Below are 18,253 nucleotides of genomic sequence, written 5' to 3'. Positions count from 1 at the left end.
GAAGACATTGATTCCTATGTTAATATTTCCTGAACAGTAACATTATTTTATTTTTTAATACAGAAATGGGCTGTTTTGTCAGTGCGGACTTGCCAAAGAAAATCATGTGTCCGTGGCCATGGAGGACAATTTTGGAGCTGCCATTGTGAGCACATGGAACTCATCAGAGCACACCACTGAAGAACCCACAGATGCCTATGGAGATATTGAGTTTGTTGGAGCTGGGAAGAAGCATAGCAAGGTGAGAATATAGTTATTAAGCTTGTGTGCTTTTTGTAATGTAATCACCACAAAAATTGTAAAAAGTCAAGCAATTAGTCATATCTCTGGTCATATATGTGCTGAAGTTGTAAATTTTTTTATTTGGTTGCTATATGTCCTATTATAATACTGGTTGAAGAAACTACTGTACATATTAATGTGATTTGATGCACATTTATTGTTCTGTTTGGAGTTAATTTCTCCATACACATCTATGCGTTCGTTGGTGGAGATCACAATGGTAGCTCACAATGGCAGCTCCAAAATTGTTGTCCATGGCCACAGACACATGATTTTCTTTGGCAAATCCACACTGACAGGCTTAGGCTCATGTGCAATAGACTCCTATTATCATGGCTGGAGGAGGGATGATGTGCAGCATGTGCTCCAAGTGCTCTGGTGCCAAGAAGGCGGAGGTGTCATTAAGCCACTTTTTTTTGGCCAGGTCATTTACATATAACCAAGGATTAAATTGCCACCCTCTTTGTTTAATTCTCAATTTGGTTGATAGTTGAGATTTTGCTTCTTTAAGTTTTTGGCTATTTGTTAGTTTTGTTATATTGTGGCAGTGCTTTAATATCCCTGTCTACATTGTCAGCTATTTTTAGCCTCATCATACCTTGTTTATTAAGGATTCGCAAGAGCCGCTCACATGTCAGCCATTCAAAATAGGCTGTTCAGGCTCCGGGTCCCTGTGACAAGTAGACGCTCCTCTGTACGTGTGGGTTTTGTGAAAGGTCCCTATGCAAATGGCTGTTCTACAGTAGACGTTACTCAAACATTTCAGTAAAAACCAATCCAATCTTCATTTCCTGTCATTCTGCTCTAGCCACACATATACTATGTTTTCACACCTACATATAATTTTGGACATTGAAAGTATAAGTGGGTTCCCTTGTATATTCCACCCTTATGTAAAATTAGTGGTTGACATGTTGCGTGCTATGCTTTGGCCCGCTTTTTGTGTACCTTAGTAAAGCCTCAGTACTCTGGTATCTTACAACGTCAGTATCTGGGTCTTTATTTCATATGTTACATGGTCACATGATTATGCCATTATATAAATTGGCTTCTTTTTTGGTCCTATCTACTTCTACAGTTTATTCGGTTATCAAACGAGACTGACCCCTCTATCGTATACAACCTTATTACTCACAATTGGAGGATCCCGCCACCAAACCTGGTGGTGTCTGTAGTGGGAGGAGATGGGGACTTTAAAATGAAAACATGGCTGAAGGACATCTTGAGGAAGGGATTGGTCAAGGCTGCACAGAGCACAGGTAAGAAGTGGTCAAAGAGTGAATATGCAGTCAGTCAACCATGGACTATATACTGTAGTACAAGCTGGTAAGAGTAATGCTAGGTTCACACTAGCGTTCACCTGTCCGTTCTGTGGTTTCCGTCTTCTGCATGCCAGAAGACGGAAAGCTCAGACCGGGTCCGGCCGTGAGCGGCGGTGAGCGTTTTATGCTCTCCGCCGCGAAACCGGATTTTTTTATCCGGACACAGAGTACTGCATGTCTGACTCTGTGTCCGGATTATAAAACCCGGTTTCGCGGCAGAGAGCCTAAAACGCTCACTGCCGCTCACGGCCGGACATCTCTCTCACCCATTCAAATGAATGGGTGAGAGAGACTCCTGCAGGTTTCCGTCTCCTGCCTCTGTTTTAGGCAGGAAACGGAAACCTGAAGTACGGAGTTCACAACGCTGATGTGAACGAGCCGTAAGTCTTCTTTCTGGTGCTGGTTGTTACGACATCTGTAATGTCTTAAAAGTGCAAATTCGCATTCACAAGACAACATCAGATAAATGCACATAAGTCAGTTCTTTGTCCTAGTGTTCCACTGGGATGTTGCATCTAAATTATGGGATGCTATTTTTTATTAAATAGTTTAGACCAGGGGTACTCAACTACGTTTAGTAAAGGTCCACTGACCGTGGTCTGCTAACAGGTGAATGCCCAATTTTTATGCAGTTTCTCTAGGAAATAGGATGTTGGTTGACATTTCTTTCTTTTTACATTAAGTGGTGTTAAAGGGATTCTACCACTAAAACACATTTTTTTCTAGTTACCACGTCGGAATAGCCTTTAAAAAGGCTATTCGTCTCTTACCTGTGGAAGTGCTCTCCGCCGCGCCGTTCGTTCAAAATACCGGTTTGTACCGGTATGCTAATTAGTTCTCTCGCAGCGATGGGGGCGTCCCCATTGCAGCTCGAAAACCGACCGCAGCGCCGCCTCTCTGGTGTTCGGTGTCCTCCCCTTGCTTCTTCAGCGTACTGTCGGACACCTGCGCAGTACGCTCTGTTCGGCGAAGATTGCCGAACGTACTGCGCATGCGCGAAATTGCGGTCCCAGCCATAGTGCGGGCACCGCAATTTCGCGCATGCGCAGTACGTTCGGCAATCTTCGCCGAACAGAGCGTACTGCGCAGGCGTCCGACAGTACGCTGAAGAAGCAAGGGGAGGACACCGAACACCAGAGAGGCGGCGCTGCGGTCGGTTTTCGAGCTGCAATGGGGACGCCCCCATCGCTGCGAGAGAACTAATTAGCATACCGGTACAAACCGGTATTTTGAACGAACGGCGCGGCAGAGAGCACTTCCACAGGTAAGAGACGAATAGCCTTTTTAAAGGCTATTCCGACGTGGTAACTAGAAAAAAATGTGTTTTAGTGGTAGAATCCCTTTAAATCATTATTTAGCTCTTGTATCGTCAAGCAAGTCTTAAACGGCTATAGGAAGTCTCAGCAAATACAGGATAAAAGAATGGAAGTGTCAGCGGATTTGTTGTTAAAGCTATGGTTAGTGTTAGATCGTATTTGTGTAGGTAGTTATGAATTAGTTTTATTCCAAGTTTATTCCAGCCTTATGTAGTACTTTGCTTATTAGCGAATTAGTTTCAAGAGTAAACATTGTCCTTCCGGTATGAATGTTCAGGATGTCATGTTATTTGACAGATTTGTTGTTATTACATTAAGACGATCTAAGACTGATCAAGACGGTAAGGGTTGTTTTATACATCTATATGCTTTGGAGAATATGGAGATCTGCCCTTTGACAAATGTTAACCTTTTCCTGTCCAAAAGGCCTTCTGTTGTAGGCCAAAAGAAGAAGAAAGAAGAGGTAGACGTGCCAGAAGATGACTTGTTTCATGGACGTTTAGTTATTGGTTCACAATATTGATTAATTATTGATTATTAGATTGATTATCTTTATTATAATTATTTATTGATTATTGGTTATTATTGATTATTTTAATTAAATATATATTTTGGATAACCCCTTAGTAAAGCATCGTGGCCTATTAAGCCAAAAAATAGAGTCAGAGTCTCAGTCTTTTAATTATTTATTGTCTGTTGAGATATTTAGTTCATTAATAGGAGTATATCGGGGTGTGCATCACCATGTGGCATTATACAGTGCGGTAGGGCCCACTAAGGAGCTTTCTAATATGTGTGGTGCATTAAGGCATATTATACTGTGGGGAGGACAAGAATGAGACATTTGTGCTTCCAAACAGTAAAATCCCCCATTAGTGGCTCCTTAGTGCCCCCAATTTGCTTATTAATGCCCCCAAACACAGCCTAAGTCTCGTTTAGTGCCCCCCACACAGTATATTTCTGTTAAATGCCCCCACAAATATACATTACAATGGTAGCAGAAAGGATTGGGACAGCGTATCAGGGCTTTAGGGGACAGTGATTCAGAGATGAGTGTTTCTCCCAGTCGCTGTCATAATGGGGGTCTGTACAGCTGTCCGACTGTTGAGTCTTCCTGGTTTAGACCATAAGATTACTCTTTCCAATTCCAAATGGTCAGCATTGCTTCTAATGTGTGGCAATAGTTCAAATGGCAAGAAAAAGCAATGTAGACATTGTAAAGTGCTGAATATATGGTATGAATTGGTTTGCACTAGTTCTTCTCTGGTCCTCTGTTATAGATGTGCGGCTCCACTTTTATTGTTTACAGGAAACAAAATGACTGCGGTAACCTGAAAAAAGCTATTCATGACTAAGTCCTGAGTGTTTGGGAGAAATAGTTGTCAGAAGCGTAGACCTGCACACTCCCTTTCTACCCTAGTACCTTACACCCATTTCATTTTCAGTGTTCTTCTCCCTGTTTTCTCTTCCTTGATATTATTGCCCATAGTAATTTTGCTAATATCTACTTTTGTTTCTGCACAGTTGACCTAAGCATATGTTCTGGCCAGTTTACTGGTAAGGTCTCTTTGACCTTGCTCAGTGTGCTATATTATTTTTGTTTGCACTTGATCAGATCTTGCTTCATACTTGATCTTACTGCCTGAGTTTGCTTTCCTATTATACAGCCTTGATAAAAAGAATACAAAGTCAATAATTCACTATGTTTTACCATGCCATGATATAATGACAGGTGCCTGGATCATGACTGGAGGAATGCAGGTTGGTATCGGAAAATATGTTGGTGAAGCTGTCAGAGACCATGCCACTGCAAGCTCGAATTCTAGGACCAAAGTGGTGGCAATGGGAATTGCACCTTGGGGAATTGTAAATAATTGCCAAAGCCTAGTTAACCCTAAGGTGAGATTTTCCTTGTTAAAGACTATATGATTGAGGTGGCAAATAGATATATCTTTTGAAGATCATTCTTTGACTCATACTTAATCTCATTTTACACAGGGATCTTCTCCTGCAAAATACTATATGGAAAATGTGGATGGACCAACGTATTCTTTAGACAACAATTATTCAGTGTTCCTTTTAGCAGATGATGGAACTATTGAACAAATGGGAGGAGAAACTAGCTTTAGATTCAGGCTTGAGGAGCACATATCCCGACAGAAAACTGGAGTGGGCGGTAAGAAGACTTTACTGAAGGGCATAATTCAAAGTACTGACAAGTACTGACCAGCAAAAGAATTATTTGAACTTGACCTCTGCATTAGAGTCCTCAAGTACATTGCCCCTAAAGAAAATTCCATAAATTTAGGTGTTTGAGTTGTCCTTCTTTGTTTTTTTCATCTGTTTCTTACTAGATCTTGATGACAACAGTTATGGACATATATTAGCAAGCTTAGTGATTCAGTCAGTCAGGTTCTAGTTACCCCTTGTTCACATCTGCGTTGGTATTCCATTGGGAGGAGTCTGTATGGGTACCTCCCCAAATGGACTACTGAACGCATTTGCAAGCGCTGTGAAGTAAAAGCACACGGATCCCCATAGACTATAATGTGGTCCATGTGCTTGCCGTGAGATCTCCGCCAGCGAACATGCGGAGAGGAAAGTACTTCACAATTTACTTTCCTTTCCGCATGACTCGTACGGAGATCTTGCAGCAAGCACACAGACCCCATTATAGTTAATAATTCTGGCACATCTTGCATGAACACACAAAAGTAAATAAGACAGGCGTACAAAGCTTGCGGTCTTGATAAATTGGCCCTTTAGTTTTATGTATTTAAGGGCAAATGTTCTCTAATGTGTTTTTAAGAGCTCGTTCACATCTGCGCCCGGTGTCTGTTCATGCAGGTTTCCGTTTGCTGCACAAAACTGAGCAGGAAACGGAAACCTGCAGGACTCTTTCATACCCATTCATTTGTATGGGTTTGAAAGATGTCCGGCCGTGAGCGCCGGTGAGCGTTTTATGCTCCGTGAAACCGTTTTTTTTTAAAATCAGACACAGAGTCGGACATGCAGTACTCTGTGTCCGGTTTAAAAAAAACGGTTTCGCGGCGGAGAGCATAAAACGCTCACCGGCGCTCACGGCCGGACCCAGTCTGACAGCTTCTGCATGCAGAAGACGGAAAGCTCAGAACTGACTCCGGGCGCTAGTGTGAACCTAGCATAAAACAAATTACATTGCTACAATTTGTTTTACTTTGCAGTTATTAAAACGACATATTTTCAACTTTAATACTTTTTATTATATAGGCAAAGGAAGCATTGAAATCCCTGTTTTGTGCATGCTTATTGCAGGAGAGTCCAAAATGCTGGAGGTAAGAATCAAATAGATGAATTAAATTCTGTGTCTACTATATTTTGAAATATGAAGAAAAAAAATTACAGGCAATGCACACAAGGGTATGTTCACATGGAGTTTTTTGGCAGCGGAAAAAATCTTCTTCAGGAATTAGGAAATTGTTTTTTGACCGTTTTTTTTTACATGAGGTGTTTTCTGGAGCATTTTTATTTTATTTTTTTTTTTTGCTCCAGCACAGTTTATGGACCTGGAACCTTGTGTTTGAAAAAAGCTAGCGTTTTTTGAACAAAACTGCGTCAAAAACCTTGGCCAAAAAAACGCGTCACTGTCATTGACTTCAGTGGGTTTTTCCAAGCGGAATCCGCCTGAAGATTGGTCATATTACTTTTTTTTCCCACTAGCTGAAAAAAACGCTGGATGAGAAGAAAAGCTAGTCAAAATTCTGCTGGCCAAAAACTCTGTGTGAACTAGCCCTAAGATTGGAGGTTTATCCTACAATCACGTTGCTGTAGTTATTTTAGGTATATAGATATTTTCTTATCCTCCTGTGGCTTCTACTTCTTTTTATTCTCCTTCCTCTTCTCCTCCTTTATCTGTTTCTTCCTTTTCTCCTCCTTTTTCTTCTTTCTTTTCTCCTTCTTCTTATCCTCCTTCATCTTCTTTTACTTCTTTTCTCTTGGATATTCTATGTGTCTTATTTTCTCATACACATTCTACCTTTCTTTGTCTCTTTCTGCTTCTTTCTTTTCCATCTTTCTCTTTTTTACTTCGTTCTTCCTTTTTTCTGAGCATTTTCCTTCTTGTTATTCCTATGTATTTCTACATTTTTTTTATATCTGTCCCTTTATTTTCTTCTTCTTTTTCTTCTTTGCCTTTCGCTTCTTGTCCTCTTCCTTATTTCTCCCATTGTTCTTCCTCATTCTCAATGTTTTTTCATCTTTATCTGTTTCATTGCCCTCTTCTCCTTTTTATTCTTGACGTCAGCTCATCCAGAATGTCTTATGTTGGAGTTTTCACTACTTTGAAATTTAAAAGTTCTTTGATTTCATCTTTTTTCATTTCCCAGAGAGTTTACAAAGCCACAATGAGCCCCATCCCATGTCTTCTGGTGGCTGGTTCTGGTGGAGTTGCTGACTGTCTGGCTGAAATCTTGGAAGAGTCGCTTACGATGGAATCTATCCGTAGTCTTATAGAAGAGAAATTAACGCATCACTTCCCAGATGAAAACTTGAAAAAAATGATAGGAAAGGTCAGTAGTATATTTTTTTTTACCTTATTTTATTTCATGATAGGATAGCTATTGACTTTACTTGTGTGATTAGTACATAACCAGATGACAGTATGACTGATTAAAAGTCTTCTTTACAATTCAGATTGAGAAAATTGTGGAAAATCGAGATTTGGTCACTGTATATTCCAATGCTGATGGGACAGAGGATTTTGAGACAGTGATTTTGAAAGCTCTTGTCAAAGGTAAATGTACTTTTATAGTAATGTTGGACAGTATAACATATATATAGTGTTTACATACAAATTATTTAAAATTTTTATTTTCCTTTGTAACACAGCTTGCAAGAAGCAGTCAAGTGATGCCACAGAATACTTAGATGAGCTGAAGTTAGCAGTAGCATGGAACAGGGAAGATATTGCCAAGACTGAATTGTTTCATGGAGAAATACAGTGGAGGGTATGATGCCAATATTGTTATATTCCAACTGTGCTTCTATAGTTCCATATTGTGTGTATATTTAAAACAAAGGATCATTGAATTAGATTGGTAGGCATTACTAAGCTGGCTGTGCCAACTGCAAGATAAATTCACAACAATGCTGGTGCTCTTAGAAGGCGACTGTCAGCAGGAAAATATGAAAATATTCCTTCTAGTCCTATGCAAGTTAGCAGAGTAGGGCGTTTCAACCTTGGGTTTTGCAATACACTGCCCCCCTAACTTCCACCCAGCTCCGTCCCCACTAGTTGAGGGATATTTCTTCCTGATGCTTGTCTTCTGGTCCAACCATTTTGCTATCTCCTGCCCCTAACAGCTGATTTGCTATCTGCTTCCCCTAATTATTACCCAGATTTTTTTTTAACCATAAGCAGAAGTGAGTTCAAAAGCCTTGAGAAATATGAAGGAAGGGCTTATATTTCTGCTGCATATAAGGACTTGGTTGCAGTACAAAAGTCGTGTTATTTCTAGACAGAAAGCAGGCCCCTACAACTATTCCATAAACCTCAACAAACATAATTTTCTCATATTACATACCTCCCAGATTTCAACGGACTGAAAGAGGGGCAAAATCTGTGGCGCATTGCTTCAAATTTAGGTGCCATAAGTCACTCCTCCAATTCCACCCATGGCACACTTATTCCCAATTATGATTATTTGAGCCCATACAGTATATTACTTCTTTAGGCTGAGACCCCACGTTGCAGAAACGCAGCTTATTTTGTTGAGATTTTGTTGCGTTTTTTTTAAGCCAAAGCCAAGAATGGATACAAAAGGAATGGGAAATATATAGGAAGCTCTTATACTTCTACCTCTTGCTCAATCCACTCCTGGCCTTGGCTCAAAAAACCGCAACAAAATCTGCAACAAAAAAAGCTGCGTTTCCGCAACGTGGGGCTTTAGCCTTAGTGGGGCTGACACAGTATCAAGCCCCCTTGTGACCACAATTTAATGACAATAAAGGTGATCAAAAATACTCGTAATTCTTAACGTTTAATAATCATGTTGGTAAAACGTGTATGATAACAAGATTCAGTGACTAATAAAAGGTATACCAATATTAAACCAAAACAGGTATAACTAGGTAGAAGCACCACAGCCACATCTAAACACAGTATTAGGATAAGTTCACACAGAGATTTTTGGTCAGAATTTTTAGGCCATATCCACCTCAAAATCCTGACTAAAAAGACGGCTCCCATTGAAATCAATGGGAACTGCTCAGGTTTTTTTTCCGAGAGCTGGAACAAGCTGTTTATTACGGCTCCCGGAAAAAAGAAGCCTGAAGACACTCCCTCCTCCGGACTAGGCCCGTTCATTGGGCCTAATCCGGAGCGGAGTGCACAGCTGGATGCTTTCAGTCGCAGCTACCCAGTTTTTGGATCGGAACCAAAGGCAGCCTCCACCTCCGGTTCGGATCCAAAAAACCCTGTGTGAACTTACCCTGAGAATAAGGACCAACGTAACCCACGTAAAGCGCTGCAGAAAAGACTGTGGCTGTAATGCATTGTGTTTTTTTCCATAGCGCTTTTGACAGAAAGTTTGGTGAGTCTTCCTCTGTGGACTTACTGTTCCTATTATACCAGGGTTTCTATAGGTATAATTGACATGCTGCGATTTGAAAAAATGTGATTTTTTTTTGTTGAAATAGCAACATTTCCACTAGCGGGTATTTTTCAGCAATGTGTGGATGGGATTAGCAAGAATTCCATTCACTTTACAAATACTATAAAAAACAGCAGTTTTCGCAATCCAGGTCTTAAGATTCACGTACCATATTGGCAAAGCGTCCTGAAAAAAAAATAAACCCACAAAGTCTTAACACGTGGGTACTGCTGGATTGGAGTCCATCCAAACAAGACTGCAGGGGTTCAGTGGTCCAATTCCTCAATTCCTAACTTGGCTCCACCTCCCTGTGTAGCAAGTGACCCTGATTGGAACCTGGTCCTAGAATAAGGAATATCCTAACTGCTCCCTACCTGTAGTATAGGTCTAGGTCCTTGTGGCTCCCAAAGAAAAGTGCACAGCAAAAAAAAAAAGAGTAATTCAACCCTTACCTCTTTCCTTTAAGTTCACTCCAGTCTCTGTTTCTGGGGGCATGAGAGCAGCAGACGCGATGTACTGACATAACTACATTGCCCATAGCCACTATCAAGCTGCCAGCAGTAGAAACAAGGGCCTAATGGTGAAGTAGATAACAGACGGGTCTTTGCTTCACTGTTCTACTCAAATTTATCTGCTGCCTTCAGACTCTGTTCTTTTTGAATTTAGGACATACCTCCCACCTGAAATTCGGAACTGTGCTACTGTTACTAGGATGGTTCAGTGGTTTGCATATATAGCTAGCATTTACATTTGCAACCATTTCCAAGATGTCTGCTTGTTACCAGGGAACCATAACATTCTGACATACAGTCTGAAGCTTAAAATCATCCGGACTTAGGCTAGGTTAACATCTGCACCATGCTCTCTGTTATACGGATCCACCGGCGGACCTGAATGACAGAGAGACAGACTGCTGTTTTAGCAGTTACACACCATTGAATATAATGGGGTCTGCGAGTTTTCCCCGGTCTCTGTGTAGGACTTTTCTCTCCGCCAATTTATGGTGGCTTATGTGGTGGAGTTTCTGTTGGAACTATGTTGGATGTGAATTTAACTAACAACTATATTTTGTTACAATGTTTTAGTGTAGGCAACAGCTTTTAGCTTTGAGTACTAGGATTCAATAGAGATGTGAGGTTAGGTGAGGTGTTTACTGTAATACAATCTACAGACACACAGAATATATTAGAAAATTTCAGAACTTAATTTACTTAAAGGGGTTGTCCCATTCAAGACACTTATCTACTATTCTCTGGATATGTAACAAGTGTCATATTGCTGGATCCTACATCAAGGAGGAGAACAGGATGCTGAAGGTCCCCCATCCCTCCTCTCTGTGAATGATCCCCAGTGCACTTGTTCTGACCGGTGCGTCATTCACTGCTGTGGGGCTGCCGAGATTGTAGTCCAGCAACCCCATAGAAGTGAAAGGAACGTCCGTCACGCATGCCCACTGGTACTTCATTCACATACAGGGGGAATAGGGACTTTCAGTTCCCCATTCTCCTTATCACTGGGAGACTAGACCCCTGCAATGTGGTACTTATTTCCCTATCCTGTGGATTGGGGATAATCATCTTTAATGGGACAACCCCTTTAACATAGAACAACCCCTTTAGGCTTTATTTATATCATTTCAGGGAACCTCTTTAAGTACATACAGAGTACATGTTTGCAGCCTGAGATGTTGCTCTGATCTTTGTTCTGCTAGAACTTTCAGAATGTTTTTTCCTGTTTAAGTAACAATGGTTCATATGCTATACCCAATGACAATAGAGCTGAGCACAAGACTAACATGTTATTTCAGGGTTACTCCCTTTCCCTGCCTTTCACTTGCATTCCTTTGTGGAATTTTAGACAGAACAATTTTTTTTGGTTGCTGTTAAACAGATCAAACTAAAGCAAGGAGAAGGTCAGAGGGCCATGTAGTGTAAAGACCTCGGCAAAAATACTGCATTTTACAGTACCTGCAAAGTGGATCGGATTCGGCTAGTCCCATCCACATGTTGCAGAAGAATATCCATTGCGGACAAGAATTGATTTAAAAAACGTCTGTGTTTTTGTAAATGGCAGCATGTCAATTATACCTACGGAAATGCTGGTGTTTTCTGTATAGGTATAATAGAAGCAGAAAGTCTGCAGAGGAAAACTCTGTGGACTTTCTATGAAAAGTACTGCAGGAAAAATTGACGTGTTTCTGCCGCAGTTTTTCCCGCATGGCTTTTTGCCTATGGTTCACTACGTGAGGCCTTAGCATAAAAATAGATGATGTGAAGTAATTATGTTTAATTGTCAGGGTCGTAATCAACAACACCAGGTCAATCAGTCAGATCCAAATTAATATTAGCATGTGTGCACCATCGCTTTAAGAAATGAATCACACTCAATCTGTTTCAGAACTTTAGCTCATGCTATATTGCTTCCGGGCTAGCACTGAACTGAGTTTATTTCACGTCACACATAGTTATACAGGAAAGGAAAAGAAAGGGTTAATGCATAATATAACATGAAATTCTTCTGACGTCCCAGAAATGCACACTCATGATTGGCTCTTGATCTTGACGCATAGCAGGTTGTAGTCTTGGTTACAATCTAAGGAATTCAGCAAACCAGGGAGTCGGCGCCATCTTAGATACACTCTTTGTTCCAAAGCTGATTTCTTTAGTAGCAAGGAAAAATTAGTATTTGTAACACACCACATGTACAGTATATACTCGAGTATAAGCCTACCCGAATATAAGCCGACCCCCCTAATTTTACCACAAAAAACTTATTGACTCGAGTATAAGCCTAGGGGGGAAATGCAGCAGCTACTGGAAAATTTCAAAAATTAAAATGGTCTGAGTTTTTGGGTGCAGTAGATGCTGGGGGAGGGGAGGGCGTGTTTTGGTTGTCTGTCTGCCCCTTCCCTGAGCTTGAGGACTGGGGGTTTTTCTTCCCCCCCACTTGGAATTCAGTCTGGCTGAATATAGGGTATCTGCAGTGCTCCTATTCCTAACCCCTTCCCGATGGGACAAGAGCACTGCAGATCCCCTACATTCAGTAGACCGGGCACTGTCAGACACAAGGATACCTAATGTGTTTGTGTTTCACAGTCATTTTCTACTTTTATATGCATTCTAGGGAAAGGAGGGATTTACAACTTTTATGTTTTAATTTTTTTAAAATCTTCTTTTTTTTTTCTTTTGCACTATTTTATGGGAGATTCTATACATTAATATTGTGGCTGGTCATAGACCCGCCTCCTAAAAAAAATAAAAAATAATAATAATATTTTTTTTTAAAAAAATTTTTTAATGCTGACTCGAGTATAAGCCGAGGGGGGCTTATTCAGCACAAAAACTGGTCTGAAAAATTCGGCTTATACTCGAGTATATACGGTATAATATAAAAGTATAAAAATATTCATTCTTGATCTCAGATCTGACATAATCATACAACATCAGAGGAACCTTGTCTGACTAAGTGGCTATGCACACGACCAAGTCCCGTCCGGGAAAAACGTTCCATGTGTGTGGGTCCTATTTCCTAGACTAAACTAGGCCATGTGAATAGAACTCGCTGCATTATAGTTAGTTATATGAAATGACCTCCCAAATGACACAACTGCTACTGTACTGACATAAAGCTGTACATAACTGACTATGATACAGTGAGTTCTTTGCACACGTCCAAGTCAGAGAAATATGGCCCACAAGGAATGTTTTTCCCAGACAGCAGGCCACATATCAAAACCGCCATGTGTTTTGTGCCAAATTTTGCTGCTTTTTTTAAAACCAAAACCATTAGTGGATTTTGAAGAAGGGAGAAGAATAAGAGTTTCCTTTATGTTTCCTGTTCCTTTTGAAGCCGCTCTTGCCTTTGGTTTAGGAATTCAAAGAAAAATCTACCACAAAAAACACAGCTTTTCTGCAACATGTGGCCTCAGCCTAAAGGTGGAATTCTTCCCATCCCATGTACACATCTAGTTCTGACCTAGATATTAAGTACTGAGAATATGCTGAGTATTGCTATTTTCTATCAGACTCTCAGATTATAGCTTTGTCTACAGTACATGAGCAGCCATGAGTCAGAGGTTATCTCAGCTGTATTATATACACACCACAGACGGGGATTTCCTTTCGGAAGAAAGCACAATTCACAATCTCCTGAACACATCCTACTTTATGCATTTTCTCATGTTCCTTTCAGACTCTAACAATATCAAGGAAAAACGCTTCCAATGAAAGATGAGTGCAAGTAAGCCTAGAGTGCAAGTCCTAGTTTGTGGCAGATACACAGCAGTAATAATAATAATAACCTAATGTTATTATTGATATTAGTATTTCAACTAAAAACTATGCAAGAAGCCTATCAGTTTTATATCATATCAGAATTTTCAATTCAATGAAAAAATTGCAAATCATATACATTGATCCACTTATTATTATTATTTATTTATATAGTACCATTAATTCCATGGTGCTTTACATTTGGGGGATACATACAGTACACAAAATATACAGGTGGATATAATACTGACAGTGATCGGCTGGCACAGTGGTGTAGAGGGCCCTGCCCGCGAGGGCTTACAATCTATGAGGGAAGGGGGGTAGAGACAGAAGGAGAGGGGGGAGACTGTACAGATGGCAGTGAGGTGATGGTGTTATTGGAGGTTGTAGGCCTTCCTGAATAGGTGAGTCTTCAGGGCCTTTTTGAAGCCTGTGATTGTGGGGGTCAGTCTTATATGTCGTGGTAAGGAGTTCCAGAGTATGGGGGATGCACGGGAGAAATCTTGGAGACGGTTGTGTGAGGAGCGGATGAGAGCAGAGCGGAGTAGGAGGTCATTGGAGGATCTGAGGTTACGTGTGGGCAGGTAGCGGGAGAGTAGGTCAGAGATATATGGAGGGGACAGGTTGTGGGTGGCTTTGTATGTTAATGTTAATAGCTTGAACTCGATTCGCTGGGCTATGGGTAACCAGTGGAGGGACTGGCAGAGGGGAGCAGCCGATGAGGATCGGGGGGTGAGGTGGATTAAGCGAGCAGCGCAGTTTAAGGTGGACTGGAGGGGGGCGAGGGTGTTAGCTGGGAGTCCATGCAGAAGGGTGTTGCAGTAGTCTTAACTAAATGTCAAAAATTGTCAAAATATGTAAATGAATTCTGACAGAAATTGGTTACAAAATTGTCAATGAGCATTTTTTTGGGAAAAAAAGAGAAGTTGTAGTAAGTATGAATGAGGCCTTACTTTGTGAAACCAATAGCTAGCTAAACAGTGGTCCCTTAACATATGATATTGGTTGCTTTCTGGATGACTATTATAAGCTTATAACATTGTATGCTGTACATATCTGTAATCTTGTAAAAGACATCATAATAATATGATGGGATAGTAACTTTTATCTCTTCTTTATAGGCTTGTGATCTTGAAGACACAATGACGGATGCACTAGTGAATGACAAACCCAGCTTTGTAAAGCTCTTTGTGGATAATGGAATGAACATTGTAGATTACCTGACCTATGGACAGCTTGAAGAGCTTTATAGCTCTGTACTGGAAAATACTGTTCTCTGGCATTTACTTCAGCGCAAACATGAAGAGCGCAGAGAGTCTAACAAAGCACAGCAGCACCAGGACTACTTACCACTGGATACTGTAGGCAAAGGACACGACTTCAAGCTTTACGAAGTAGCCAAAGTTCTGCGAGAGCTCATGGGTGATGTCTGTGCCCCATTCTACACACATGTACTGGGGAATACCAAGAACTCTGTCAACAGGAGGAACTCCAATGTATGTACTAATATCAAATATATGTCACTCATTGTTCACTTTACATGACTGCAGTATGGATGTAGCAAATATGCTTAACGCTACACAACATTATTGGGTATGTGCATAAGTCAGGGGCCTATTATAGCTTTCCCCTATTGAAGTGTATGGAGTATGCAGTGGCTGGTATTCATTGTCCAGATAGATGAGGGTAGGACCTGCACCTTTCAGGCATTTATGGCATATCATTCTGAGTCATAACATTTATTCCTTACAATTTGTTTGCAACTTGACAAATGCAATAGCAGTCTGTGTCCAAATCTGCAACCATTTTTCATTGCTCCAGTGCATCTAAGATAAAATTAAAAATCAACTTTGATTCACAATTTTCTATCATCTTATCGGTAAGATTCCTGTTTTGACCGATGTATTTCCATGGTTATAGACTACAAAGAAACCCTGTGTAGTTTGATCCTCATCCATTCTCCCTTCTATCTGTTTCTTATCTTTTGGTAACTTTCCAAATTCCAAGTAAGCACAAAGTAATGAGCCAAATAAAGGAAGTATTATTGCAAGATCAGTCTACATAGGGTCAGTAGTCTACTACCATGGAGACACATAAGTTTACATGAGTTGCATATATGAAACAGTAGGACATTTTGAGATTGCTAAGATGAATACAGCTCAACATTTTAAGTTGTTTTTCCATAACTTATTTCTGTATCCCTTCCTACAGAATAAAAGTAATACAAGCTGTATCGATCAAAGATATGATACCAAAAAGTCAACAACCCCCTGGATTGATCTCTTCATTTGGGCAATTCTACAGAATCGTAATGAAATGGCTACTTACTTCTGGGAAATGGTGAGATCTACAAAGGCTTATATTTGAGCCTGCATACCAGCATTATTACTTATCTGGGGACCACTGGAGGACACTATTGCTTGCCTGGGAGCCACTAAAGTACATTATTAATTGTCTGAGGGCCAGTGGAGGACATTATTGCTTGCTTGGGGGCTACTGGAGAACATCACTACTTGTCTGGGGCCACTGGAGTGTATTATTACTTGACTGAGGGGCACTGTGGAGCATTATTAGGTGTCAGGGCCCACTGGGGAGCATGATTAATTGTCTGAAAGGACCACTGGGAAACATTATTATGTGTCTAACAACCACTGGGGAGTATATATTGCGCCACTAGAGAGCATGCTTCTATGTGGGGCCACTAAGGGAGCTTGGCCATGGTAAAAGGTGAATTTTTCTACGTGCTGAGTGGAAAGTATAGGATGGTGTAGCTTTGAGGGTGCATTCACATGATGCAGTTAAAATTGCATCAAAACTGTAACAGTAAAATGCATGCAGTTTTGATGTGGTTTTTGGTGAGGTTGCTGTGCTCAGTCTGAAACATTTTGGAAATACTGTGATAGGAGGTGAAGTGGTTTCAGTCTCTACAGGGTCCTGTACCTTGAGGGAGCTCCAAACTATTCTAAATGGCATAAGGTAGGAAAGGGTGCTTAGGATCTTCAAGTTATACCTCTGCCTTTAAGTCTTCCATTATGTAAATCTCTGGGATTTCCTCTAGCTAGGCTCAAACCTATGTGTGATGTCCAATCCCAAATTTTCATGAGCTGCCTCAAAAACTAAAAAGCAGTCTTTCAGGTAAATTAAAGGATTTGCATTAGTTAATTTAATAAGGAAACCTCTAAGGTACAACCAATGCCACTGTACACATATTACACGTATATAAGGGCATAAATCACCCATAAGCTAGGTTTACATCTGCATTGGAGTCTCCATCACAGATTCCACCTAAAATCAATGGAGAGAAAAGTCTACACCGATGGACACCCAGCGGACCCCATTTAGTCTACTGCTTTTTAGCGAACAAGGGAGAGACAAATGCTAGTCTTAACTTAGCCATAGGCTTATTTTTTATGGGATGCCCCTATATGGAATCTCACAGTCTACTGCTCTTTTTTATAATATAAGAAAAGATATACCAATATATACAGATTACGGTACATTAAGTTGTATAAATGACATGTCCCGTTGATATACTCTGCAGGGAACAGAAGCCGTGACCTCGGCTCTTGCTGCTTCCAAATTGCTTAAAGAACTCTCTCGTCTGGAGCCCGAAGCTGAAGAAGCGTTAGCTATGAAAGAGCTTGCTGCAAAGTTTGAGCAGCTAGCAATAGGTAATCCATAGCATCAAATAATTCTGTTTTATAGAATATTTTGATTATTCATACATCTACACTACTTCATTTTTACCAGCTGAAAAATTGAGCTTTAACAGTTTTCCTGAAGATTGAGTGTGATGCTTATTTTTTCAGTCTCTGATAAAATCAGTTTGAGGAAAACATTGGCATTTGCCTCTTATCAAAATGAATGTGAGGCCGCTTTCAGGTGGAATTTGGAATACAGTTTGAGGTGTAATCTTCAAAATGTATGCTTGGAGTGCGCATAAGGGCTTTAGTATGAAATTTGATTTATAGGTGAACTCCTTTAATTTCTTCCTAGTACTCGGCTGCAAGAATAATAGATAGGTTAGAGCCATCTCTCTTATTTGACAGACAAATTAGATCCTTTTATACCCTAGCTTCAGTCGTACACATAGAGTAGAACACTGCTGGCATTAGAAATGATTTACATTGTACCTTTGCTTCTTGCTGTTTATTAATGTTACTATTACTGTTAGGTAATAGCACACAATGATCCCATTTAGTTGCTAAGGAGTGAATAGACTATCTAGTACACAACACAGTCCTTTATCTCATCTTCTAGGTCTACCATGCATGTTTCCAAATATTAGGGGGCGTTCACACTACCGTCAGTGTCCGACAGGTAGTGTCCGCTCCTAGTGTCCGTTCAAAATCTGGCACGGACATTAGGAGCGGACACTAGCTGTGTCCGTGACACCTGTCATTTATTTAAATGGCGATCGGGTGCGTTCTTTT

General features: G+C 40.5%; 1 protein-coding gene across 1 annotated transcript in view; it reads left to right on the top strand.

Annotated features, from left to right (window-relative positions):
• Positions 1–18,253, top strand: part of TRPM4 (transient receptor potential cation channel subfamily M member 4) — a 61,592-nt gene that overhangs the window by 20,103 nt on the left and 23,236 nt on the right. Inside the window, exons 3-13 of the mRNA XM_075280221.1 lie at positions 64–241; positions 1,361–1,541; positions 4,653–4,819; positions 4,919–5,096; positions 6,170–6,234; positions 7,285–7,467; positions 7,592–7,691; positions 7,787–7,905; positions 14,942–15,316; positions 16,032–16,160; positions 17,362–17,491. Coding sequence (XP_075136322.1) covers positions 64–241; positions 1,361–1,541; positions 4,653–4,819; positions 4,919–5,096; positions 6,170–6,234; positions 7,285–7,467; positions 7,592–7,691; positions 7,787–7,905; positions 14,942–15,316; positions 16,032–16,160; positions 17,362–17,491 — 1,805 coding nt within the window. The remainder of the gene's footprint in view (positions 1–63; positions 242–1,360; positions 1,542–4,652; positions 4,820–4,918; positions 5,097–6,169; positions 6,235–7,284; positions 7,468–7,591; positions 7,692–7,786; positions 7,906–14,941; positions 15,317–16,031; positions 16,161–17,361; positions 17,492–18,253) is intronic.

Source organism: Leptodactylus fuscus, chromosome 6, assembly GCF_031893055.1.
Source record: "Leptodactylus fuscus isolate aLepFus1 chromosome 6, aLepFus1.hap2, whole genome shotgun sequence".
NCBI lineage: Eukaryota > Metazoa > Chordata > Amphibia > Anura > Leptodactylidae > Leptodactylus > Leptodactylus fuscus.
The sequence above is the reverse complement of the archived record's forward strand: the minus strand, read 5'-3'. Positions and strand labels throughout refer to the sequence as shown.